The following is a 26368-nucleotide window of genomic DNA, read 5'->3' as shown; positions in this document are numbered from 1 at the left end:
AATATCTCCCAAATTCTGAAAAAGGGTTAGTTGAATTAATAAAATAAAAATTCAATATTAATGGTACTGGTACTTAAAAAAAAAAATTGTCCTTAAATTTTGTTTGACTAGTCTAAGACTATGACGTCACCTCACCCACCTGTCAATACTTCGACTCACATAGTCGTTGAATGGTTTATTTATGCATAGTCGAGTTGAGGTCCAAATAATTATATACGTTACTGAGTGTTATTAGACCGCATCTATTAAAGTTTTGACCCTTAAAGTTTTCCTGCAGAATTTGATAACTGTGGAATAAGGTATCAATTAAAATAAAATTATGACAACAGACATCGGTGCCATAAAGTCGGAATCAGAGACAATCACCGAAGAAGATAGTCAAACATCACCGCGTGATTAGGGTTGCCATCCGTCCCGATATATCGGGACTGTCACCTTTATTGAGCTATCTGTCACGACGTCCCGATTGAAATAATGCAATGCAAATGTCCCGATTGAGAGTGCGTCCCATAGCCCGTACGTGCCGTGAAGTGCCGTTGGACGGGCGCAGGCGGCCGGTGGGTGGCAGGCGGCGCTTCGCCGCTAGTTAGTCGCTCTTTGAATGCCAACCGTATAGAACGATTGTTTTGATTTTGAAAGACATAATAGCTAACCTTGCTTTCCGCCTATATATTGGTAGTTAGTAGTTGGTACCACTCGCGTGGAATGACTCGCAAATTGTGCTGAATATGAAATGTTCTTAGAAATCATTCTTCTTAGTTAAAATTAATAATCACCGTTCTTATTAATTACCGTGATTAATTATTATGTGATAAATATATGTGTGTTAACAATATGTATGTGTTCAAAAGTCACATGATGAAAATGTTTTTTCTTTGAGTTATCTGGTCGCCATGAAAATTATAATAATTGTCTTTGACTTCATTCTTGTCTATGCATAACCTATAAATATTTTTGACAAGTGCCAACTAGTGCTTTCTTCTCCGACAGCCGTTTTTTCCTATTTCCCAACTCTGTTTATCCCGCGTTGTTAAACTTACTTTCCCACGCATGTGATGGTTATTTGTAAAGTAAGTACTCATACTTATATTCATCGCTATTTATTTGGTAGCTGCCGTTATTCCAGTTTAGTTGGGGAATCATTGGGCGTTTTGTCACAGAAGAATGTTTAAACTGTCAATTTGACGTCTACCGATTATTAGATTAGTATTTAGAAGGCATTTATTACAATTAAACAACAAAAAACATATGGTTAACACATATTTTGTTAAAAGCGGAATGGCGGTAAACATTGTAAATATATAAATATAGTTTTTCCACGATAAACAACGTTTCTCTTAACCGTTGCCATATCTTCAAGGTTTTCAAATATGAGTTTTGGCTACGACTTCGTTATTTTGACAGGATACTCCAAGCGAAACCACATTTTATATTTTTTTATGTTTTTTTTAATTCTCGATAAAAGAAAATTTCAATTAAATTACATTTTCACTTATTTAACTAGAAAAAACTAATAGATTACATATTACGATTTTATTCACGATCATTGTTTTGTTGACTGAGCATAAAATTGAACAACTTTTTTTAAAATTTACCTACACTTTTTTTCATTTTTAATTTCGTCTGGGAGGCAATTATATATGTTGCTCCCCTCGTAACCAATGGATTGCTTGCCGTAATGAGTATGTATGGTGTTTAAATGTATTTTATCGTGTTGCCGTGTAAAGTGTGTGTGTACTTGGTACGTTTTAATGATTTCTGTATTTGGATGTATGAGTTTATTATTTATTTTGCATATAAGGAGACATGTATAATATTCATAAAAAGTTTCTTAATGTTAATAGTTTTGTTTCCATGCATATTTTTTCTGTTAAAGTTCTAGGTTTGAAGTGAAATAGCTTTTTGATTACTTTGTTTTGTTTTACGTGTAGTTCATTTATAAATGTTTCATATGTATTTCCCCAGATTTCAATCAAGTAGTCTAAATGTGAATGTATGAGGCTATAATATAGACCTTTTTTTATTTTATTTGGTAACAGATATGATATCAGGCTAATTAAAGGGTAGATTTTATCTTTAGTATCTTGAATATGCTGTTTAAAAGTTAGGTGTTTATCAATGTATCAGGATTTGCAGGTTGTTATATTCAATTTTTAAGGTTATATATGGAGGAATTATTTAACGAGTTGAGCTTGAAATCATGTATCCTGTTTTAATTTTACTTTTGGATTTTTATAATTTTATTTTATTTTAACAACGTTCTGTTTCAGATATATTTTTGGTGTTAAACCAATAACCAAACTCTACCAAAGCAGACCATGGATCTACTGAAGCCAGATACTATATCCATCAAGACGGAACCAGGTCTCCGGGAAGAAGATGGAGGTGAAATTGCATTTTCAGATTTAGATTTCGACCACCTAGCTGTAACGAAGGAATGCTCGCAATATGCGGAGAGTACTCAGACAGACAGTTTGTTTGCATTGCATACGTGTAAAATATAGAACTTCTAATTCGGATGTCTGGAATCAATATCTCTTTTAAATGTCGTGCAAACAGGACACATACTTGTTCACAACATCCTTTCTTATAATACATGAGGTGTATTGGGTATTTACCTTAATATGCGTCCTTGCCGGAAAATACCAAAATACAGCACTCATTAAACTTTATTATATTATTCACAATAAGTTCTCGGTTCCTCGATTCTCACCTAATTTCATTTGGGACATGATCTAAATAACACGTATTTATTATACGTTAAAAATACATAAATATTGATTGGAAAAACAATATCCCATTGACTGAAAACATTCAAACTCTCTACTACGGGCAGGGCCGTATTTGTACTTTTCACAAGTATAGGCCACTTGTTTGCGCCGCCCCCTACGCCCTTCTTGGAAATTGCCACCGATAATATCTATCATAAAAAAAAATAAGAAAAAAAAACATAATCACTCACTTTTAGGCTGCCATTAGGTGACACACAATTTTAAAAATAAATATTCGAATGTAGGAAGTAGGTATTCAAAAATAAAATAAACAAACGAATTAGTACAATTTAATTTAATTAGTAAAATTTAATAACAAGAATTACAATTTTTTTCGGGTTTTTTTTATTGACAAAATCATCTTTAATATCTTCATAGCTTATAGTATTCATTAAGTCTGCTTCAACATTACACAGAGATTGTTTCCTCAAAAACTTAAAAAGATTCAGTAGTGATGTCGATTCAGGTTTCTCTGTCGTCTTATTAGAGGAAATGTGACTACAAAAGTGTACACATTCCTGAACTAAATCGTCTTCTAAATCATTACAGTAATATTGCACAAGAGACTGAGCTTTTTCTGAGACTCTTTATGTGTAAAGTTCACTCATTCTTGTTAAAAATGAAAATTTTTCTTTAAAGATTACATATGCCTCATGTCTTCTCTCTAATTCAGCTCTCAGTCTGTCCAGAATTACCAAAAAGGTGTTGACTCTAAAAGAGTCTCTGGAGGTTGTTTCAATTTCCTCATTTGATGGTTCGTCTATGAAGTTTTTTCTCTTATGTTTCCTCTTACTCTTAATGTCGCCCTGATATTGCTTAAGTGCGCTCATTTCAATTGCACTTTTTTCGAAAAAATCAAAGTTTTCTCGCTCTGCTATTGTAAATTCTAGAAGAGATCCATACAGATCAGATACCGTCAGTACATCAACAGATGAGTTCTGAATCTGAGCACTTACTTTCTTTAATCTGTCCAAAATAGCATTCCAAAATACAATCATAAATGCCGCTTCCAGTTTTTCCAATTTAAGGCGAATTCCTTTTGCTTCAATTCGTGGGATGGTTTTCTGTGTAGCGTAATTTTCAATCATTTTTAAAACCGTAAGTTCTTCATCGCAGGAATCTCTTACACTTTGACAGGCATCTGATCTTGCTGACCAACGTGTGACGTTTACTCTCTTCAGCGTTTTTCGTTTTCCTATTTCATTAGCCAATTTTTTCCAACGATCGGTTGACTTCACAAAGAATGTACATATATACCTCTTCCAGCAACATGAAGAAGTGACAGGCTTCTGTACAAGACTCAGCGGCCGAGGTTCCCACCAAATTTAATGAATGAGCTGCACAAGGGACGAACATGGCAAGTGGTGGTTGTTCTTGAATTTTGGCTTGTAAACCATTATAAATTCCTGACATGTTCGAGGCATTATCATATGACTGACCCCGGCAGTCTTCTAGATTTATGTTCAACTTTTCTAGCTCTAAAGTAATGGCATCAAACATATCTTGAGCCTTGTGTCCTACAGAAGGTTAGAATTTAAGAAATCTCTCACATGGCTTTCCATTATTTAAAAAAATATCTAATCACAAGTGTCAGTTGATCTACGTGTGCTGCATCCGATGTAGAGTCTACAATTAATTGACACAAGTATACACACGAAACTGCCGCTTTGCCGGCCCGGCCGGCCCGGCGCGCGCGTGATACGGTATAGTATGTGTTCGTACGGGCGCGGGCGGGTAGCGGGGGTGACTGTTCATCACATCACCCGCCCCCGATCCGCCGCCACCCTTTACCCTTGCCGCCCGGCCATTAGCATAAATATAAGTAACTATCTAACTAAAGTACTAGGAATTAGCGCCTTTAAAAAATGATATTTATCGTCTAATAGTTATAAAACTCTGTCTATCCACAGGTTTTTTTTGTTTCTAATCGCATACACGGCTTACCAAAGCGAGCGAGTGCCGCCCCCTGAACTCTGCCGCCCCTAGGCCACGGCTTATAAGGCCTATTGACAAATCCAGGACTGACTACGGGTGCTCTAGAGAAAGTTTTGGTTTTTTGAAGAATCGGTCAGTGAAGCGGACATCTGAGGTCATTTTTTTATCTGACATTGACCTCGTTGATCAATGGTATCTGTATTCGTAAAAAAATAGTTTGTTATTTTCCAATTTAAAAAATTCTCGTTTGCATCAATTTTACGAAGATGGTGTAATGATATAGCTTTTGTGACATGATGTATTTATATTTCTATTTCTCCTGGTCACGGTAAATCAAATGTGATGATACGACCTCCTGAGCTGCCTATCTGGGCCTCTCGACTCATCTACTAATTAACTGAGCCTACCCATTGCTGTTAATGGGAAATAACCCTTCGTGGGATTAAAGCTCCAAACTTTTTTTTTTGAAATGTAAGTAGGTTCTAACTGCTATTGCCTAAACATCCATGAGTCCCTATGATTTTTTCACATAGTTAACTAGATCTTCGTGACTTTATCGTACAATAATCTTTCATCTAACGTTGTGTATTTTTTGATTTAAGATATGGAAAGGTTAATGTTATTCGTTGGTGTGGTAACCTATGTTCTTTTAGAAGATAGAGTGAATGGAACTCGGCTATTGAAGGACTCAAAAACATTTAAACCAAATCTAAATTTAATTAATCTTTTTATTCTGTTTTAATTCCGATCCTAGACATGAATTCTAACTATTTCCTCTGCCGTAGTAATGAACGTTATGTACATAATCTATTATAAACACAAAATAAAGCAATATTAAATTTGACATACATTCAATTATTAGTTATGGTTAGTGATAGTGATTTTGTACGAAGACGAACTCGGAAAGCATATTGCTGCAAAAATTTGGCGCCTCCTCCTGCAATGTAACCGGGTGATCCAAGGTCGAATTAGATCTTCACATCGTAGTCAGGTGCCACTAGTGATCGGTACTTGCTAGGCTTTCCCATTTATCCCCAGATCGCAACCCTCTAGTGCTACGATCGAACCTCCCCAGGGTCCAGTACACTCCAAATTCCATCACCTCCGGATCTACGACTAATGAAGCGAACCGGTTTCATCTTCTGAAAAATCATATACTCACGGTCTTTTGTAATGACAAGTTTCCTAGGCTCGCCATCACTCCAAGAAGCGATGTGACATGACCATCTTAGGCCTAAAACGCCAACTGTAGGCGGCTTCACATCACCCGGTGGATAATACATTCAAAGATATATATGTAAACTTAAAGTGGGTTTTTTATAATTCACAATGTAACATTTTCTCTTATGAAACATTGGGAACCGAGAATTTCAAATCCCAGGGTTGTGAGTCCTGAGTCCGATTTCTTGATACATAAATACTAATAGGAAATACGAATAAATACGATATACTAAGTAATATATTTGTTTGTTTGTTTGTTTGACAGTTTTGGTATCGCGGTCTGACAACCACATTTCGTGTTTAGTTGATGGACTTTATAAGGAGTGACCACCTCCTCCTCTTCTGGTTGAATTTGACTGAGTTGTTAGACTTTGTGTGGAAATAGTTTGTACTCATACGTACGAAATTATTTATGTGAATATGATCACATAAATAGTACATGCGGCTACTTTATTGAACAATAATTAACCGAATAGGTGCCTTGAGTGAGCTATTCATCTCTGAAGTACGTAGTTAGGTATTTAGAATTTTTCTTGTTGATATTATTTTGACTTCTAGCAAGTGTATAAAACACAAATGAATATGCCTACTGTGATTTGGTATGAAGAACGAGCTTTGAGAAACCTGCCCTTATCAGACCCGATGTTTTTTTTATTTACTTTCGAGTTCATAACAGCTGGGATGCGGCTTGTTTATTTAAAAGGGACCTTGACCTAGTTAGGTCTTATGAATTCTTTGTGTGTTATATATCTGTTATCAGGGACGTAATATCTACTATCAGCTGATAGTTTAGAAAGGCCAATCGTTCGTTATTGTTTTGAATTGTCATAGTACATATAGGTAAATAAGGTTTACCTCATTTCGAAAAGGATATTTAGAAGTTAATATTTGTGTTTGACACGAATGTGATAATAGGTATTTGAAGTAGGTAGTTGTATTTGACACGAGTGTGATAATAGGTATTCGTGATATATACATCTTTATATGTGAAGTGGTAGAAAGTTATACCATGTAATAGGTATCATATGTACCTAATTCTTGGGATGGATCTAGTTTGCTAAAACCTTCGCAACCAGAGACTGGACCGGTTTCATAACCTGTTATATAAAATATTATAACTTCACTTGTTGATTTTTCCTTCCTCGGCTTTCAGGAACGTTGTCTTTTATGGTTTCTCTCCTCCCCTCGGCTTTCAGGAACGTTATCTCTTAAGATTTCTGAAATTTACTACTTTGGTTTTAAAACTCACCTTCTTTGATCTGTGCAAGTATTCCTGTCGGGTTAATCAAAACGACCCTTGCGATCAAAGTTCAAAGTACTACCTATTCGCCGATTAGAATGTAGTCTAACTAAATTCATTCGTGACTACCTTTTTTTTAATTTGACCGCGGCTTTAAAGTATTGACTTAATTTTCGTAAATATTATTATTATTTTTTTCCGGAAGATGTCGCAAATAAAGATAAATTATTTAATATTATCATTTAGACAAAATATAATTAGTCATTTTATTATTACTCCTTTTATTTTGAAACAAAGAAAAATGATTATTATTATTTTTCCCGAACCATTATTTAAGAAGAGATAATATTTATTTTATTTTTAACTCTAATAATACTCGCTGAATTTTCTCGCACTTATTTTAACTGAACAATAAAACCACAAAGGGATTAAATTTAATCAAATCCAATCATTGTTATTATTTTTCGAACTATTTATTTATTTTTTCTTTTTAAACTAAGATGTAAGTATTTACTATTAATATTTTTAAACAAAATTGATATTAAATTATAATCTATTTTTAAGTATCAAATCGCAATCACGTTCACTTTAGATTTCCGATAAAACACTTAAATTGAATTTAAATGTTTTTCACTTTGAATGAAATAATTATTTTAGAATTTAAATAATTTACCACTCACTTAACACTTTTAACACATCAAAGTATTCCCTATGCACTAAACACTCTTAATCACTGAGTTTAAACTCTATTTTATTTTCACTGGTTAGTAAAATTAAGACTGACTTATTAAAAATTACACTGATGGGATTTTTTTCAAAGAGATATTAACACTGAATTTAATACTTGTACTTTAAGGCGATGCCATACGTAGTAATTCAAAATCATGTGTTTTTGGTTTGAAAATTTGGTCGCCTAGAAATGTTTCAGATGCTTTAATTAAATATTGCGAGTAGAATACATCTTGGCCTTTGAAATAATCGAGTTTTTTTTAGATAAGTCTTTTTATAAGCGCAGAAAAAAAATAGTGTAAAGGCCTATGAAAACTGCTTTAAAGTTCAAAATCTCCTACTTACCAACCTATTTTCGGTTATGATTTTATTGTATAATATGGAAAATAAAGTTATTTATAAAATGATCGAAAAAAAATAAAATATTTATGCCTGAACTAAACAAAATAAAATAAAAGGCACTTTTTGGACATGTTTTTTTCTTGCATAAATCAAAACAGACGGATGGTGTTAAGCGGGAATTCAAACCTTATCGCCATCTACGTAAGGGTTGTTATTGATAGCGGCTCAATTTAAAATATTACACGACGTAGTGCATCGCCTTAATAGAAAACCACTGAATTTAAACTCAATTTTATTAACACTGATTAATTCATTTAAACCTGACTTGTTGAAATTTACTCTGATGGAAATATTCAAAGAGACTTTTAAACAACACTGAATTTAATACTCGTAAAAAAATCACAAAATTTCCTAAGTGCAGAGACTTGTTTTAATCACCAGACGCGACGTATCCTCGCGTTTGCTGCACCTTCCTTTTGGACTCCCGAAAAACTCTCGACAAACTATCCTGAAATGCGCTCTGCACTTGTTTTTATACCGTCTTCAATACCAAAATGACTTCAGTCGATTTCACCTTTCAGACAATTTGATCATTAATCAACTCGTAAATTTGAACATATCTGCCATTAGTTTGGGATATCTAAATCTTGTCACTTATTCATATGACAAAGTCAAAATCCGACAACGCCCTAAAATAACCTGTCTCTGTTTTTTGTAGTTACAGGGCTGGATCAGTATCCTTTAATTATTTTCATAGAGTTCGTCGTAAGGTTAAATGTGTTTTTCTAGCTGTGCTTAATTTCGTTCATTTTCCGGGGATATTACCAGTCCATTACAGCATCTCCCATGCACCTTTCATATTCAACGTTTCTTATCTATTTCTTTATTCCTTAAAGAATTTTCTCACTAATTTTTGTTCTTTTCTGGATTGTGTTTCATAATTCAATCACTATTGTTCTTGTCTTTGCAGGTAAGCTTATGTTCGCACTGGATTCCCTCAATACAGTCATGTTTGTTAGTGTTTACCTTCATTTATTGAGGCGGTCTACATTTCCCTCCCCCGATCTCTGGTGCAATTCTACCCTTAGCCGCATGTGTAACATATACGAGACTCTATGCTAATACCTATTCTTTTCTAGGAGTCCTGTAATTCTTATCTGCCCTATTATGTGGTATAATTTAACATTCAGTATTGTTCATAGGCTCTCCCATATCTACTTCAGGTTAAGCGTACAAGGCAGTAGTTCTAAGCATTTCAATTCTTTATCCACCTTCATGTCATTAGACCTGAAATGAACATTATTTTTACCCTTTTCACTGGTTCGCCATTGTAAAGTAATTAAATATTTGGGTGTTAACTGTACTGCATCTTTTTCCCCCAAAAATAGTCATTAATTTTTGATTAATATGAAACCATTATCATAAAAAATTTGTACCTAAGTCATCAATCCTAGCTAATGTGTCTGCCTGTCATTTTAATGTATTTGGTTTTACGTAAACAGCCGCATATATGCTGTGTAATTTTAATTGCCCTATTCCAACTTAATCGTCTTCATAACGACCGTGGGTCTTGTATTGTTTATTTCAACGTACATATATATATTCTTCATGTGAACTTATTTAGATTATGGTATATTGACCCTTCAAGTCGATGCTAACGTTCCCACTTCATAAATAATGTGGCTTATTCCTTTGTCCTGTCAAAAGCCCTCCATGATTGGTTAATTTTAATCATAAATCTGGAAAGTCACATCCCACAAAAACGCCTATTTTTCTCATTACAGTTAATTTTCTAATGCAATAATATTTTATTTTTATTTTATTTATTAGCGTTATAAACAGTCTTTATACATGCATATATAACAGTGATCAGAGTAGTTATGTCATTGACCAATAAAATAACGACAAAACAAACCATAACAGAAAAATACATAACAACATCCTAATACAAACAATTCTGATAAAGTACATCAATTATGAAAAATGTATTAATCAATTGAAATATTTAAAAAAAAATCAATGAAATATTAAGTTTTTTGGTTAAATAAGATGCAGTATCACTTTTTCACGGATGCTGTGAATTTAGCTAGGTTCGTGTTAAACACATCGATGTTTGGGCATAACCTATTAAATGTGCTACAGCTTCTTCTTATAAATACATTTTCAAGGTAATTTGTATTGCTTTTAGGAATATAAAACGTATCCAGAGATTGAGTAACTCTTTTTGGACATTTGAAATGAATATTTTGTAGTAAGTATGGGCTATCAATATGGTTATGAAGTATCTTATAGAGCATCAATAGGTCTCTGATATCACGGCGTTGTTCAAGAGATTTAAGGTTTATAGGGACATAGTATTCATCATTTCGCACGCGATAAGAGACATATTTGATAAACTTTTTTTGTACTCTTTCTAGATGTGCTTTATAAGTAGAACAATGAGGGTTCCACACTGTTGAAGCGTACTCCAGGTGGCTTCTGACGTAAGATATGTAAAGAATATTAAAAGTTTGTGGGTTTTTGAAAACTGAACTTACTCTAAGTATAAATCCCAACATTTTCAAAGCCTTCGACGTGATATGCTCGACGTGAGATTGAAACATAAGCTTACTGTCTAATAGAACTCCAAGATCTCTTATTACATTTACCCTGTTTAAAATATTGTTCTTAATTAATTATGGATATAATATTGTGTTTTTCTTTCGAGAAAAAGAGATGATGCTACATTTATCTGCATTCAGAAGAAGACGATTTTCTAGACAATATACATTAACCAGAGAGTTCAGATCATTCTGGAGCTCCATACAATCCCTCTCAGACTTAATTATTTTGACAATCTTTTTGTAATCCGCATATAGATACAGCTGAGAGTTATGGATAGTTTTGTTGACATCATTTATAAAAATATTAAATAAAAGGGGACCAAGATGAGAACCTTGGGGAACTCCTGAAGTTACGGGGACGAAACTAGAGCAGAACCCTTGTACCGTTACAGCTTGAGTACGATTGTCGAGATAAGAGGCTAACCAACGTAGCAGGTCACCGTGAATACCCATTGCTTCGACTTTATCAATTAAGATGCTGTGTGGGATTTTATCAAAGGCTTTGGAGTAGTCTGTGTAGACTACATCAACTTGATATCCGTTATCCATAGCAACAAGAACTGTGTCAACAAACTCACATAGATTAGTTTCTGTTGATTTTTTGGTGACAAAACCGTGTTGATTCGAAATTATGTGTGGTCGTATACAAGGGAAAATGATATCAAAAACTATTTTTTCAAAAAGTTTACCTATTATATTTAACTTAGAGATTAGTCTGTAATTTTCAATATTGTGCTTGTCTCCTTTTTTAAATATAGGCACAATGTATGAACTTTTCCATTCCTGTGGGAAAATGCCAGAAGACAGTGAAGTTTTGAATATTTGACTTAGTGGATAGCATAGAACACTAGCGCAATTCTTTAAAAGTACAGGGTGTATACCATCAGGCCCACTGCTTTTGGTAGGGTCTAATGATTTAAGATATTTACAAACTTATTTATTGTTATTAAGTTTAATTTGTAGAACTCCATTTTATTTTTTTATTTTTTTATATATACAATAATGTTATTATTGGGTTTATAAAAACAGTTTATTTTTAAACAAGTTCTGCTGTGTAATTATTATTGTAAGTGGGCTAAGTGGGCTGTAAGTGGGCTACCCACAGTTTGATAATGCCTTTAGAGGGCGAAACAGCTGTCACGCGTAATAATAATTACACAGCAGAACTTGTTTAAAAATAAACTGTTTTTATAAACCCAATAATATTTACAAACTAATTCAGCGTCTATATTAACATAATTAAGGTTGAGAACGGATGAGTTAGGATTATAATATGTTCGAGTTGTAGACGAGGTGCACGGGGCGGGGGATTCGAAGGAGGATTGGAAATGTACGTTAAATAAGTTACTTATTTCTTCCCCACCCGATACATGCTGAGAACTAAGAAACATATTGTTAGGAATTTCAGAGTTTTCTTGCTTAGATTTAACGAAGGTCAAAAAGTGTTTGGGATCGGTATTAATATTAATTTCAGCCAAATTAATGAAATTGTCATAGCACACTTTCTCCATACGCTTTTGTCGTTCTCGGAGAAGAGAGAAAGTTTGATAGTCACAGTTACGGTTATAAATTTTGTATTTTTTGTGATATTTAAGTATTTCTTTAATTAATTTTCTTTAATTAATATACGCTAAGTGTCTCTAGTGTAATGATTTCTACGTGCCCTATCCTGGTGCAATTGAAGCAGTTCGCTCCGGGCGTCGAGTGCTCAACCTTCGCCCTTGATATTATTTTTGATAAATACCGCGCTACAAAAAAACACAAATCATCATTTTATTGATTACAGTGATATCCTGCTTTGGCGTGTACTAATTGAGACTGTTAGTACAGTCAAAATTTAACTCGCGCCTGGCGCCGTTTGGTTCAGGGCTGGCCATGCAAAGATACATTCTACTTATTGTCCTTTTATTACAGGAAGCATTTATGTGGAGACAGTTACCGTAAACGCGGATCTTGGACCCCGACAAGATGAAGTGGGGCTTACTTATATGAAAATTGATATAGACCTGCCGGATGTAAAAGAGGAATGCTTAGAACGCTTTGGTAGAATTACCGAGGCAGCAGGTAAAAACATTTTTTTCACTGTAAACTTGAACGATTCGGACTCTCCTATTTTTTTAACCTTTCTACGAACTTACTTCGCTTATTTACTCTAAGTTTAGAAAAAATGTGTTAAACTGAGTCATTTTTACCCATGTTATTTTTTAAATTTGTCGACAGATCTTCAGACGCATTTCGTCGAAAAAGGATTCACTCCTCCACATCGCAACTACTCCTCCTCTCCTAAGTCAAATTTTGCAATAAACGTATGCACCCATGAAAGAGAAAAATATTTTTACTGTGACGATTGCCACTATTCATCTTCTCGAAAGGGAGACTTAAAGAGCCACATGCTTACTCACACGGGAGAAAAACCTTTTTCATGTTCCGTGTGCAATTATGCATGTAATCATAAGGGTCATTTAAAGAGCCACATGCTGACTCACACTGGAGAAAAACCTTTTTCATGTTCCGTGTGCAACTATGCGTGTTGTCGAAAGGGTCACCTAAAGAGCCACATGCTGATTCACAGTGGAGAAAAACCTTTTTCATGTTCCGTGTGCAACTATTCATGTTCTCGAAGGGGTGATTTGACGAGACACATGCTGACCCACAGTGGAGAAAAACGTTTTTTGTGTTCCGCTTGCAACTATGCATGTAATCAAAGGGGTCAACTGAAGAGCCATGTGCTGACTCACAGTGGAGAAAAACCTTTTTCATGTTCCGTGTGCAACTATGCATGTAATCAAAAGAGTCCATTAAAGAGCCACATGCTGAATCACAGTGTAGAAAAACCTTTTTCATGTTCCGTGTGCAACTATTCATGTTTTCGAAGGAATGATTTGATGAGACACATGCTGACCCACAGTGGAGAAAAACTTTTTTCGTGTTCCGCTTGCAACTATGCATGTAATCAAAGGGGTCAACTGAAGAGCCATGTGCTGACTCACAGTGGAGAAAAACCTTTTTCATGTTCTGCTTGCAATTATGCATGTTATCAAAAGGGTCAACTGAAGAGCCATAAACTGACTCACAGTGGAGAAAAACCTTTTTCATGTTCCGTGTGCAACTATGCATGTAATCGTAAGAGTCAACTGAAGAGCCATATTCTGACTCACAGTGTAGAAAAACCTTTTTCATGTTCTGCTTGCAATTATGCATGTTATCAAAAGGGTCAACTGAAGAGCCATATGCTGACTCACAGTGGAGAAAAACCTTTTTCATGTCCCGTGTGCAACTATGCGTGTTGTCGAAAGGGTAATTTAAAGAGCCACATGCTGACTCACAGTAGAGCAACTATGCATGTTATCAAAAAAGCGAACTAAACGGACACATGCAGATTCATAGTGGATAAAAACATATAAAACATTTGTTAGAACACATGCTGACTCAGAACGGAGAAAAACCCCCTTTTCTTGTTCCGAGTGCAACTATGCAAGTTATCAACAGTGTACCTTGAAGAGAAAAAACTGCCTGACAGCTGAAAATTTTTTTTTTCGTTTTCTGGCTGAAGAGAGATTTGAAAAAACGCACACTCACAGTTTTTTTTCATATTCAATTATGCGTTTTCTCGAAAATACTCTTTGACTGGACACTTTTCTTCTTTCTTGCGTTAACATTCACCTTCACGAAAACTATTTACAGAATAAATTCTAGTAATTGATATGTGATATGAGACAGTTTCAAGTATATAAAATTAGTATAATTTTATAGTGGTCAAAATATTAATAATCTCGAGATTTCTTTGAATTTGTTCTGAATCGCTTTGTAATTGATTTGATTTTTTTTAAACTTAAATGTACGTGTAACTTAAATGTAAATGTATGTGTAAAAAAGATAATTATGTCATACTACTAACACGAATATCAAAATATATATGAATATGTGTACAGTAATGTATTTAAATATTTCTTCAAATAATATTTTTACCCTTCTAAATTGACTCTCAAAACTGTAGCAGCAGCTACTAGTGCGTTCTAGAACATTTTCTTTTCTATTTCCCTGCGGAGATCGCACCTTGTACCTACGAGAATTATTTCGTAAACAAAACTACAAGGTACTTTAACCGCTCGAGAACGTACTACCTGGGCAGACAGAAAAAAGTTCCATTGATTTGACTGATGACCATTTTCCTCTTAGATATTTTAAAATGTAAGTATTTTTCTCCGTACACAACAGAACAAATTTTAACCCTTGATTTTTTTTTAATTTTTAAAGTAAAGTTTGTAAATGCTGCAATGCCACAATATAATCTATGATTTTATTCGAAAAAAACGAAAAATCTTTCATTTAAAAAAAAAATTGAAATGTTCTTGTTTTTGTAATTATTAGTAGTAAATATAGATAACTACTTATTACTTCAATTTTTCATTTAAATCTAACTTTACCAACCGCATTTAGCGTTGTTTACCGTAGTTAACATTTGAACTTAGATATTAGTGAAAATTTAAAAACCTATTTATTTTATTGCCATTTTTTTCAAGAACTGTTTTAGACCCAGAATCCTTATAACACGGTTTAACTATTAAAATTTCATTTTTGATATCCTTTCCTACTTAAGGGTTAACAACAAATAGGATATTAGTGTGCTTGCCCTTAGTTTTGAAAGCAATTTTAAGCCTTATGTATAAAGAAACTGTATAAAGGTCAGTGTCCAAATCGTTTGCACAAAATTTTATTTCAGAAACAATGTTTTTTTTTTAATTTTGTGTAGGTACATATTTGATTGTAATTTGTGTTCAAGGTTCCGGATTTCCCTCAGTCAACAGGTTGAAGATCTGCTGGCCCGAATATTTATAAATAAATAACGTTAAACTGTATGATAACATACCTATTTGTTTTAATATGTTACCTGCTGAAATTAAAAACTGTGCCCAAAACAAACAATTGGTGAAAATACTGAAGACTTGGCCAACTGAAAGAAATCATTTGTATTAGCCTACACTGATATGTTATTCTAAAGACTTTTAAAATTGATATTTATGTTTTTCATAATTTTACTTTTGCTATATTTCTGTAAAAAAAATTGTTTTATACATATAATTGTAAAAATGTAACTGAATTCAATATAATAAGATTTATAATGTAAAGAACCCGTTAGACAAACTGCTAAAAAGCAGTTTATCGAGACTTTTCACCTTATTTGCAAAGTGTTTAATGTATAGTAAAAAAATGCCCAATTGTTCGTGGTTTCTTCACCAACGTTCAAACAAGTATTCAAACAGAAAGCAGGTCAAAAAATCGCCATATAAAAATCACCCACATTCAGGGTCTAGAATACATAATAATCAATCAATCTATCGGTAAATGATTTCCTGTTGAACAGTAAAGCGAACTAGCTATGTCTAAACGGTCATACTTATTCTTATTTCAAGTGATTAGTTCGAGTTCTGTGAAGTGACAGGTTGTTTTGTCGCCGAAATAAACAATCATTTACTTATTATAACACCTGTGCTAAGTCTATTCATATTACACATATTTCACGGTACCTCACATGCGGATTTTAGCCCAGTGGTGAGAACGCCCGCTAAACCTGCACCGAGATTGTAAGAACCCCAGTTGGAATCCCACAGATTCCAAGAAAAAAAAATACGATTATAATATAAATATTTTTTTACGCCGTTCTAAATAAATAAACAAAATCCTAGTGCTAACACGATTCTTACTAAAATATTTTACCCAAATACAAAAGCGGCTTTTATCCCAGTGGTGATAGCGCCCGCCATTACTTTGTAGAGTTTCGGAGAACCTCAGTTTGAATCCTTCTGGCATTTAATAAAAATAAAAAAAATTATTTTCATTTTTGTTTGCACATTTTGGCGATGGAAAAACATTAAATAACCAAAATGTCTAAATCTCGCAGAATGGTTTGCAGTGTGAAGAAAACACCATCATCACATCTATTGACTAAATCTGGCCCCATGGACTCACCGTTGGCAACGCACCAGTCGATAATAAAAGTGACACAGACTCCCTTATCAACATCTTTGAGTCGAAACTTCAAACAATGCGCACTGAAAGTAAACTCGCAGTTGACGCCATTCATCAACAATTGGACGCGCTGTCAAATGAGTGGAAAGACCGGTACCTTAAAATTATGGAATGTGTAACTGTTCTCCGGAGGTCGCGAAAGTAAATTTTATTTGATTAATTTATGTTATTTCACAAATTATTCATTGAAAATAACATATTGTCTATTTGCGGCATATTCCAGAGTGGAAGATATGGTGTAAAGACCACCATCAGAATTGAAATGGATTTAGCCGTGTTTGGTACCAGATCTGAAAAAGTACTCACTTACCTTCTCTCTTCTCCTTCCTCCTCCTTCCTCTCTTTCTCCTCTCCATCTCCTTCCCCTCCAAACTACCTTAAGCCTCACAATATACGAATATACCCCAATTGGGGATTCCCTAATCTCACCGGCTCCAGATGGTTGGGAGCAGGGGCATTTAACTAAGCTTTGGCCTTGAAACTCATTTGAAACCGCCACGCCCACCTCAAAATTCTTATAGAAAACGAATAATATGGCTAAAAGCTCAGATCTCATTGGTGAGAGCAGAAGGATTGGTTTGATCTCTCGCTCTCTACCATAATGACTCGTGTAACAGAAAGAGATGACGGAATTTTGCCGTTTGACAGTTTTCAAATCATTCAAACAAAATGACAGTGGTTTATTTATACACGCGGGTTGTCATTTGCTGCCGAAATACTATCATTTCCGTCGAAAATATTGCGTGTTAAAGTTGTTCGTGTTAAAAATACAATATAAGCCAGTATAGTGTTAGCGAGTTACAAACATATATTCAACCTACCTACGTAAGTTCAAGTTTAAAGTGAATTGACAATTTTTAGGTTATTCGTTCGGTTTTTTGAACAATGCTTCATACTTTGGATATTGTCTTCCTCCACAACGTATAAATGTTATTTATTATATCGATAAACTTATTCATGTTATTGATTAGTGTTATCCTGTATTATCTTATTGTTTTGGTGAAATTAAAGATTTTTAAACATATGTAACCATGAGTTCGTGAGGCTGAAAAATGTCGGAATTTTTAGTCGTACTGTCGGACAATCATGTTTTGGAAATTTTCTTCAGTGTTTTTGCAAATTTCTTGTCATTTTGGGTTTCTTCTTCTCAGATTAACAAGTTTCATCTTAAGGAAATGCACTGTAAAAGTTTATTTTCTTAGTCAGATGAACCTTGCCCTTGGAAAACATTTCGACATTTTTCTGCTTCAAGGATATTTTTATTTTTATAATAGTTTTTTTGGGCTAGTGAATGAATAGAGTAGGCTGAGAGCAATTATGTTGTCTATGGTCGCATCTTTTTTAAAATGGCCTTGAGTTTCCTCTACCTTGTCTACTGCTCTGCTCCGCACGGTAGGTACTGCTTGTATATCTGTGGTTAAGTACTGTATAATTCTGTTGGATACAAAAAGCTCGAAGATATCGATCTAGAGAGTCGTATATTTATGGTTGGGAGCAGTTGAGACTGTTTGCGGTATTCCATAAAAAAAATCCGTAAAATTATTCAAGTTCAATTTTCACTTGAAAATTATTACTGATTACTATTAAATCAATAAATTAATTAATAACTCTTTATTTGTAATGTGTGTTGGTTTGTTTTTAATTGTTTCGTTACCCACATTTGACAAATGTAATTTTTAAAGTTTACTTACTTAGGAAAGATTTTTTTCTTTCGAAATGTGTTTTTTGCCGTGAGCCTTTTAATTATGTTGATTATCGTGAGTAAAATATTATTTTTTTAATACTTTGAGCACTTAAAATCCTAAAATTATTATAACCCGCGATTTAGCTTATGATATAACAATTATAATAATACATTTATTATTGTTAGTCGTGTCACTAGTTGGTTTTGTTGTAGTTCCTTTATAAGAATTTATTTATTGTTTTTTATGTGACTAAAAAACAAAAAATCTGAAACTTTTAATTGAATGAGTTCAAAATTGATAGATTTGGACTTCGTTTTCATCAGCGATCTCAGCAGTCATAACGGACTAAATATGTGTCGTAGATATCAGACTACGCACATTAAAAAGGGTTTTTCTCCTATGACGGTCGGCATGTGTTTCCTATAATGTTCCTTTTGAGAACATGAGTAGTTGTTTTCAACATGAATAAGGTTTTTCTCCACTGTGAGTCTGCACGTGTCACGGCAAATTTCCCTTTTGAGAACACGAATAATTACAATCGGAACATGAAAAACGTTTTCCTCAACTGTGAGTCAACATTTGGCTCATCAGATGTGACTTTTGAGAATATAAATTGCTGCAATGGGAACACGAATAGGGTTTTTCTCCACTGTGAGTCAGCATGTGCCTCGTCAAATTTCCCTTTAGAGAACATGAATAATTGCAGTCGGAACATGAAAAAGGTTTATCTCCGCTATGACTTTGCATGTGACTCATCAGATGTTCCATTCGAAAATATGAATAGTTGCATTCAGAACATGAAAAGGGTTTTTCCCCAGTATGAGTGCGTAAGTGCCTATTGAATGTGACTTATGAGAATAGGAGTCGTTACAATGGGGACAAGAGAATCGTTTTTCCATAGGATGCGTCTTCATATCTGTCGGAAAATTTACAGTTTATACGTTTAAAAAAGACAGAAAGTAGCAAAAAAGCTAACAAAATAGGATGCAACAAATTGTTTATTTTAAGAAAAAACTGATTTGACTTGCTGTCTGGGTAATTCTTTCAAAGCGTTGTAAGCATTCCTTTTTAACATCCGGAAGGTCTGTCAATTTTTTTGTAAGAAAATCCCCCTTTTTCTACTTCTGGGGGTCCAAGTTCCGCCTTTATGGGAACTGTCTCCACAGTCATGCTACCTAGAAACATTAAAAAAAAATTAAAATAAACTTATTAGAATATTTACGATGAAATGTTTAATTGATTAACGATACAGAAGCGAAAGTTAGGTTAAGAGACTTGAAGGTAAATTTAAGAAAAAACAATGACTCCATATGTCCACTTCAGAGACCGGTGCTTCAAAAAGGACACTTTCGGAACGAAGTTTGGTTGGGTTAAGTCAATAGAGTCAAGTTTTCTTACATCAATATTAACGAATTTTTAATTCATATAACTACGCATAACTGACATCACGTCCCAAATAGGATGAGGTGAATAATTGAGGAATTGGGAACTTATCGTTGGCAATAGCGGTTTCCTTGGTCGGGGTAAGGCTCTCGACTATCCATCACGGGGCCACGGGTTCAAATCCCGGCGTACGCTAATAACTTTAAATGATTTATCACGATTGCTTTTTTTCACAATGTATCCCTTTAAAAGATACGGAAAATATTCTCAGTATCGTCCGGGTTTCACATTAACAAATAAAACATTGATCAATTAACAAATAAAACAGTGACCAGATATGAATAGCAAGGATCTTAGAACCTTCCACTTACATATCCCCTTCCTGTAAGCTACAGCCTCACAATTTTATCCAATTGCTCCAAGAGGCTGGGAGCAGTTGAAACTCTTGTGCGGTATTTTTCAAAAACAAAATATTATGTTTAACCTTTCCCTTACTGTCCTAAAAAAATACACGCGTTACGGTGCTGTGTAGTCAATACACATCTTAAAATAAGCGATTTTAAATCGGAAAAATATGAATATTCATAGCCAATCGCTTATGTTTATTATATTTTATGTCAAAAGTGATAATAATTGTAATTTAATAGCTGAAAACATGAAAAAACCATCGGCAGATGCTAAAAAAACGTGCGAGGAGTGCTTATCTAACGACGGTCCGTGACCGAATGGCGGCTGATTCCGCTGATGGGCGCTGGACTATACGCACACAGCTTTGCGTGTTTACGCTGCCAGTCTTGCAGGGGTTTCAAACTTAATTTTTTTTTTAAATGTAATAAACAAATGTGTAAAAAGAAATATTATATTGAGAAACTAAACATTAAAAATTCCACATGCATTATATTTAAATATAACAGCAAAATTATGTAAGAACAAAACAATACAGCGAAATTAAAAATAATAAAAATTTAAAACCAAATATATAAAATTGTTAATCTAAATTGCATCGCAATTGTGACAGGAAATGTATATTTTTTCTTTTCTGTGGCTTTTGCATACAGATTTTTGACAAATATGACAAACTATGGTGCTTCTTTTTTTTGTGTTGTATGGGCAAAATCTGCAAATTTTCGACGGTGCTCGGGAAACTAGTACATTTCTTGAATCACTCGTAATATCATTCGTAACAGCAGTTGCGGGTGGTGTTTCTTGATAATATGACAAAACTGTCTCGAAAGCATCTTGTTCTTGTTTGTGAAATTTGACCGTGCTGTTTTTTCTTTTCATTACATTGGGCTTAGCCAACTCTAAACCTAGCTGTCTTATGAATAATTTCCTTTTACTTCTATTATTTTTTTTCCAATCCGGATACTTTTGAATCCATAATAAATATGTGTTCAGTGCAGCAATATCTAACATTTCCATGAACAAGCGAAACGGCCATCTTCTTGTCGACCTTACACACGAATACTCGGAGGTCATTTTGTCCCCTGTGTCAACAGCACCTTTGGTTTTATTGTAATGTAAAATAATATCTGGTTTTTTGTATCGGTTTGGCTTATTTCATTTCCAAAGAATTGAGTTGATAAGAGCAAAACTGCTTTATTTTGCTGAGGCACACATGATACAAGTGTTTTATTTGATGTAAAACCAAACTGGCTACTATACAATGGCCTTTCTTTTGATGGCAAAAACTCTTTAGGGATTTCCCTCTTATTTTTGCGAAGAGTTCCAGTTATGGTCAGATTTTTAGACAAAAGATTGTCCGCCAGTGGTACTGACGTAAAAAAATTATCTGTGGTTATGCCTCTATTGGTGCCATATTGAGGTTCCACCAATTCCATAATGACACGATTGCCTTGATTTATTTCTCTTTTATTATTTATCATACCGCTGTATATTTGCATGTTACATATATATGCGGTTTTAGCATCTGCAGCGATCCATATTTTGATGCCATACCTGGCTGGCTTTGACTTCATATATACCCGAAATGGACATTTACCTCTAAACGCCGCCAAACGCTCATCCACGGTTATATCAAGCGATGGAGAATAATTTGATTTACACGCATCTACCAATTTACTGAAAATCGACTTAATTGGCTCTAGCTTGTCTGAAGAAGCTTCAAATCTCTCTCGTCTTGTATCTCTATTATCAATATATATATATATATATATATATATATATATATATATATATATATATATATATATAATAGGCTTATACGTATAAGACGCCTATTATTTGTGCGGCAAATAAATTGCCCATGGTTAACTTATTTGACGCAGATGATTAACTTTTACAAAAGTTGTTAGGGCCTATGCAATGTTGACATTAGTATAAAATTACAAGTGTGGTTATAATCCAGTGTGATATGAATTAAAATTGTGAAATGAGATAAAGCTGCAGGGGCTTTAATTAATTTGGCACTTTGAGCACGGTCTTCTTTAGACTAACACGACATGAGGATGTGTTACGAGCCACGGCACACTTTTTAACACACAAAGATGAATTGTGATTGGTTTGATTGTTGTGTTAATCGAAATGAGACGGAGCTCCAACTGCCATATAAGGAAGGCCCCTGGTGTAATCTAATCCTAGCTTACCTAGGCCTAGGCCCATCGCTTTTATTTTTATTTTAAACACATCACCAACGATACGGTGATCATTTTGGGGTTATAGACCTTAATCTTGGACCATCGAGTCCTCGGTGCTCTGTCAATACTACTATTGAAAGACGAGGGGGAGTAGGCCTTGCTGATGTGGTTTTAGGGTGTATTAACATACCAACTCAACTCTCTCCTTGCTGTTATTTGGGCGGTGTAGTCGGGGGCCTTGGGCGCACTCTCTGTACGCATTCATACCTAATGTAAATGGCATCCCAAAGAACTCCACTGTAGGCGGGCAGAACGTGTATACTGCATCTGAAAGATTGGAAATGTTAATTTCAAATAACTCGTAAATATCAGCAGCTGCTTATGAACTGAAAAAATGGGAAGGCCTACCCTAGACCTAGGCCCTAAGGCTTAGAACTTACCTCCCAACTTCTTTTTCATACTGTCTCTCGTTGAAAAAGGGTGCCCCAACGCGTTCACAGAACACAGAAATGCTTCATAATTTGCTTCATTGTCAATGTATTCACTGATAACACCCGTCTCTGAATTCATTTTGAAATTACTTAACGAAACTTCTAAAAGACGGTCTAAACCGGCACTCAAAAACGCCATTTCTGATGATTTCTGACGTTTCGTTTCACCGCCCACCGCGTTTCATTGATTTTGCATCACAGGCAGTAGGAACAATTAACTCGGAACAGCTCGGGTATGCTCGGATATGTTGGCCGCGCCCCCTGTCGACTAGTCGCTGTGCATATAGCGACTCCCACATTTGACAGCAGACACATAAAAAAGCTGTTACAAAACAGCACTGACTATTTGCCATATTATATTCACTGACGTAATTAAAAAATAAATTTCGGAATGCCCAGAAGTGCTTGCCCGTTTAGGAATTGCAAAATTCCATTTTGTTCATACCAAGGTGCCCGATTAAGGATTTTTGACAATCTAATGGGCAACACTGACTATTAATTTTTATATTAAACTGGTTGATGCATTGTACTTCACTGCAAATAGTTTCACCCTGTTTCCATTTAAAGTAAAATAATCTTGCACTATTTTTACCCTGGCAGTTATATGTATCATCTCAAGCTTGTGATAGTTACTGGTAAGTTTTAATGCTGACTTTTTTCTACACGAGTATTAATCACGCTAGGTATTCATTTTGACAGCGGCTCTTATTCCAAATCAAACAAAGCGACCACTCTTCTTTAATTTAGACTACGGTTTGCTCAAATGCTGCACTGTGCAAAATTGCAGTTTTAAATGTAAACTAGCTTAACTTGCGCCAATCGGCAAATTTGGCCCAAGGGAATTCACTTAGCTTTTGTTTGAGGAACGTATTGTCAATTTGACGTCTACTTATTTTTAGTATTTTCAAGACTTTGATTCAAATTATAACGCATTTGGATTGCAGATTTTTTAATTAAAAATGGTATGGCGGATCCAATACACTGCAATACCTGCTCATTTAGTGTAATCCGACTAGTGTCTTAACCGTTCTCAAAAGATTTAACTTCAAGGTCACAATTTCAATTAGGACGAATGTTTTTAATGCATACGCCTTCACAGTTTTTGACCGAATGTTCCAACCGATACAAAATATGCAAAGCTCACGCAATTTTAAGTTCCTTCATCACAATATTCCTTTTCAGGTATATTTCTTTGGCCTTTAACCAATTACCGATCTTCACCCCAGCAGTGTCATGGATCTATTATATTCAGATACTGTTTCCATCAAGTCGGAACCAGGGCACCAGGAAGGAGTCGGGGGTGAAATACCCTATACGGATAGAGATGTCGACCTCCCAGATGTAAAGAAGGAATGCTTGCGGTATGCTGAGAATACTCGCACAGCCAGTTCGGTTGTATATGTACAAAAATCTAAATGTTTAATCCCGATGTTTGGAATCCATTTATTTTTTGAGATGTATCGCAGGCAGTGCATAATACGCTAATTCAGAACCTCTTTCGCCATACGTAAGGTCGTTTGGTATTATTCGTTTTTACTTATCTTACAGAAAATTACTTAACTTATTTGGACGTGATATAAGTTACATGTATTATACATTGAAAATACACATAACAGTGTTGCAAGAAAACATTGTTCCATCTGCCATAAACAACAAAATTTCAAAATTTATATCAAGAGCTAATGGTTTTCCTTCTCGGGACATTGGTCCCTGAAGCGGACATCTGGGGTTCTTCTTATTTCTTTAGTGTCTTGTCCAAATTCACACATATACATGGTTATTTGATGATATTTTTATTGTAAATATTTTCTCTTAAAATATAAATTAAGTCATGTTCAAGATCTCTGGAAGAGAGCAATCATAATAATTTGAAATGTATTTTGTGAAGTTATTGGAGGTGAATTGTTCATATTGGCATGCAAATGATCACTGTACCTACACTGTTGTTTTGTTTTTCCAGGTAGCATTAATGTGGAAACTGTTACCATCAAGAAGGAACCAGGACCCCGAGAAGAAGATGAAGGGGGAATTCTTTATATAGAAACTAACAAAGACCTGCCTGATGTAAAAAATGAACGCTTGAAATACATCGAAAGAATTTACCAGACAGAAAGTAAAGCCGATTTACTTTGTAAGTATCTTTACTAGTTCAGCTTCTTGGACAAGCATGATACGAAAAAACGATTAGCTTGTCCCCATTGTAACTATTCGTCCAATTATAAGGCAATGGTATAACCGCATTTGAGCATACAAAGCTTTATCATGTTCAGACTGCAATTTTTCATGTTCTCAAAAGGTATATTTAAAGAACCACATGCAGAATCACATTAAAGAAAAACCGTTTTCATATGACGACTGCAAAAATTCATGTTCTCGAATGGGAGATTAAAGGAAACGCATGCTGACCCACAGTGGAGAAAAACATTTTTCATGTTCCAATTGCAAATAATCATGGGCTCATAAGGAATCTTTAAATATGTTGAAAATAATGAATAATCTTATTTTCTCGAAAATTTCTTAAAAATCTTTTTAATATAAGTTTTGATAATATCTGTAGTGAAGCCACTGACATCCGACCAGTGCGATTGCTACTTAGGTTGGTACTTTGTACTAACAGGTTAAGCATTTTTTTTAAACGCTTGTTTGTGCAGTGGTACACTGGACACATATAAAACATTTATTTTATAATAATTGTTGTAGAACTCTCTGGGAAAGGGACGACTGTTATTTCATTTTAACGCGCTCTTCGTCTTCGGATTGCATTGTTGTTTATTTTTATAGGTAATATTAAAGTGGAGACTATCTTCAAGGTAGAACTAGGACCCTTAGAAGAATACGGAGGGGGAATTCCTTATGTGGGAATTGACATAGAGCTGCCGGATATTAAAAAAGAATGTCTAAAACACTTTCAAAGAATAACACAGACAACAGGTAAATACAAATTCGTGCATTCTATTTTTTTTCATTTTTATGAATCAACGGTGCTTACACTATTGATTTATTCGTAATCTTTTTCAGATTCATTGACAGATCCGAAGACACAAACTGAAAAACTATTATCTTGTCCTCATTGTAACTACTCCTGCTTCTATAAGGCAAACATAGAACTTCACTTGCGTACCCATACTGGAGGAAAACCTTTTTCATGTTCCGACTGCAAATATTCATGTTCTCAGAGAGGTCATTTGACGACACACATGCTGACCCACAGCGGAGAAAAACCTTTTTCGTGTTTTCAATGTAACTATTCATGTTCTCAGAGGGAACATTTGACTACTCATATGTTAACGCACAGTAGAGATAAACCTTTTCCATGTTGCGACTGCAAATATTCATGTTCT

General features: G+C 34.6%; 1 protein-coding gene across 1 annotated transcript; it reads left to right on the top strand.

The window, feature by feature from the left end:
* Positions 1–951: 951 nt before the first annotated feature.
* LOC149415767 (uncharacterized) lies at positions 952–25175 on the top strand. The gene is made up of 5 exons (XM_089641672.1): positions 952–1070; positions 2271–2385; positions 12756–12905; positions 13062–13181; positions 24988–25175. The coding sequence occupies exons 2-5, from the start codon at positions 2319–2321 to the stop codon at positions 25173–25175; spliced, it is 525 nt and encodes a 174-aa protein (XP_089497798.1). The 5' UTR covers positions 952–1070; positions 2271–2318.
* Positions 25176–26368: the final 1193 nt, after the last annotated feature.

The sequence above is a fragment of the Hesperophylax consimilis genome, chromosome 17 (assembly GCF_061612785.1).
Source record: "Hesperophylax consimilis isolate HC1 chromosome 17, BYU_Hcon_1.0, whole genome shotgun sequence".
In the NCBI taxonomy this organism is placed as follows: domain Eukaryota; kingdom Metazoa; phylum Arthropoda; class Insecta; order Trichoptera; family Limnephilidae; genus Hesperophylax; species Hesperophylax consimilis.
The sequence above is the reverse complement of the archived record's forward strand: the minus strand, read 5'-3'. Positions and strand labels throughout refer to the sequence as shown.

Coding starts and splice junctions, on each gene's coding strand:
- LOC149415767 (XM_089641672.1), top strand. CDS start 2,319: ATGGATCTACTGAAGCCAGATACTATATCCATCAAGACGGAACCAGGT. Junction 2,386..12,755: donor TCTCCGGGAAGAAGATGGAG/GTGAAATTGCAT, acceptor CTTTTATTACAG/GAAGCATTTATGTGGAGACA. Junction 12,906..13,061: donor TAGAATTACCGAGGCAGCAG/GTAAAAACATTT, acceptor ATTTGTCGACAG/ATCTTCAGACGCATTTCGTC.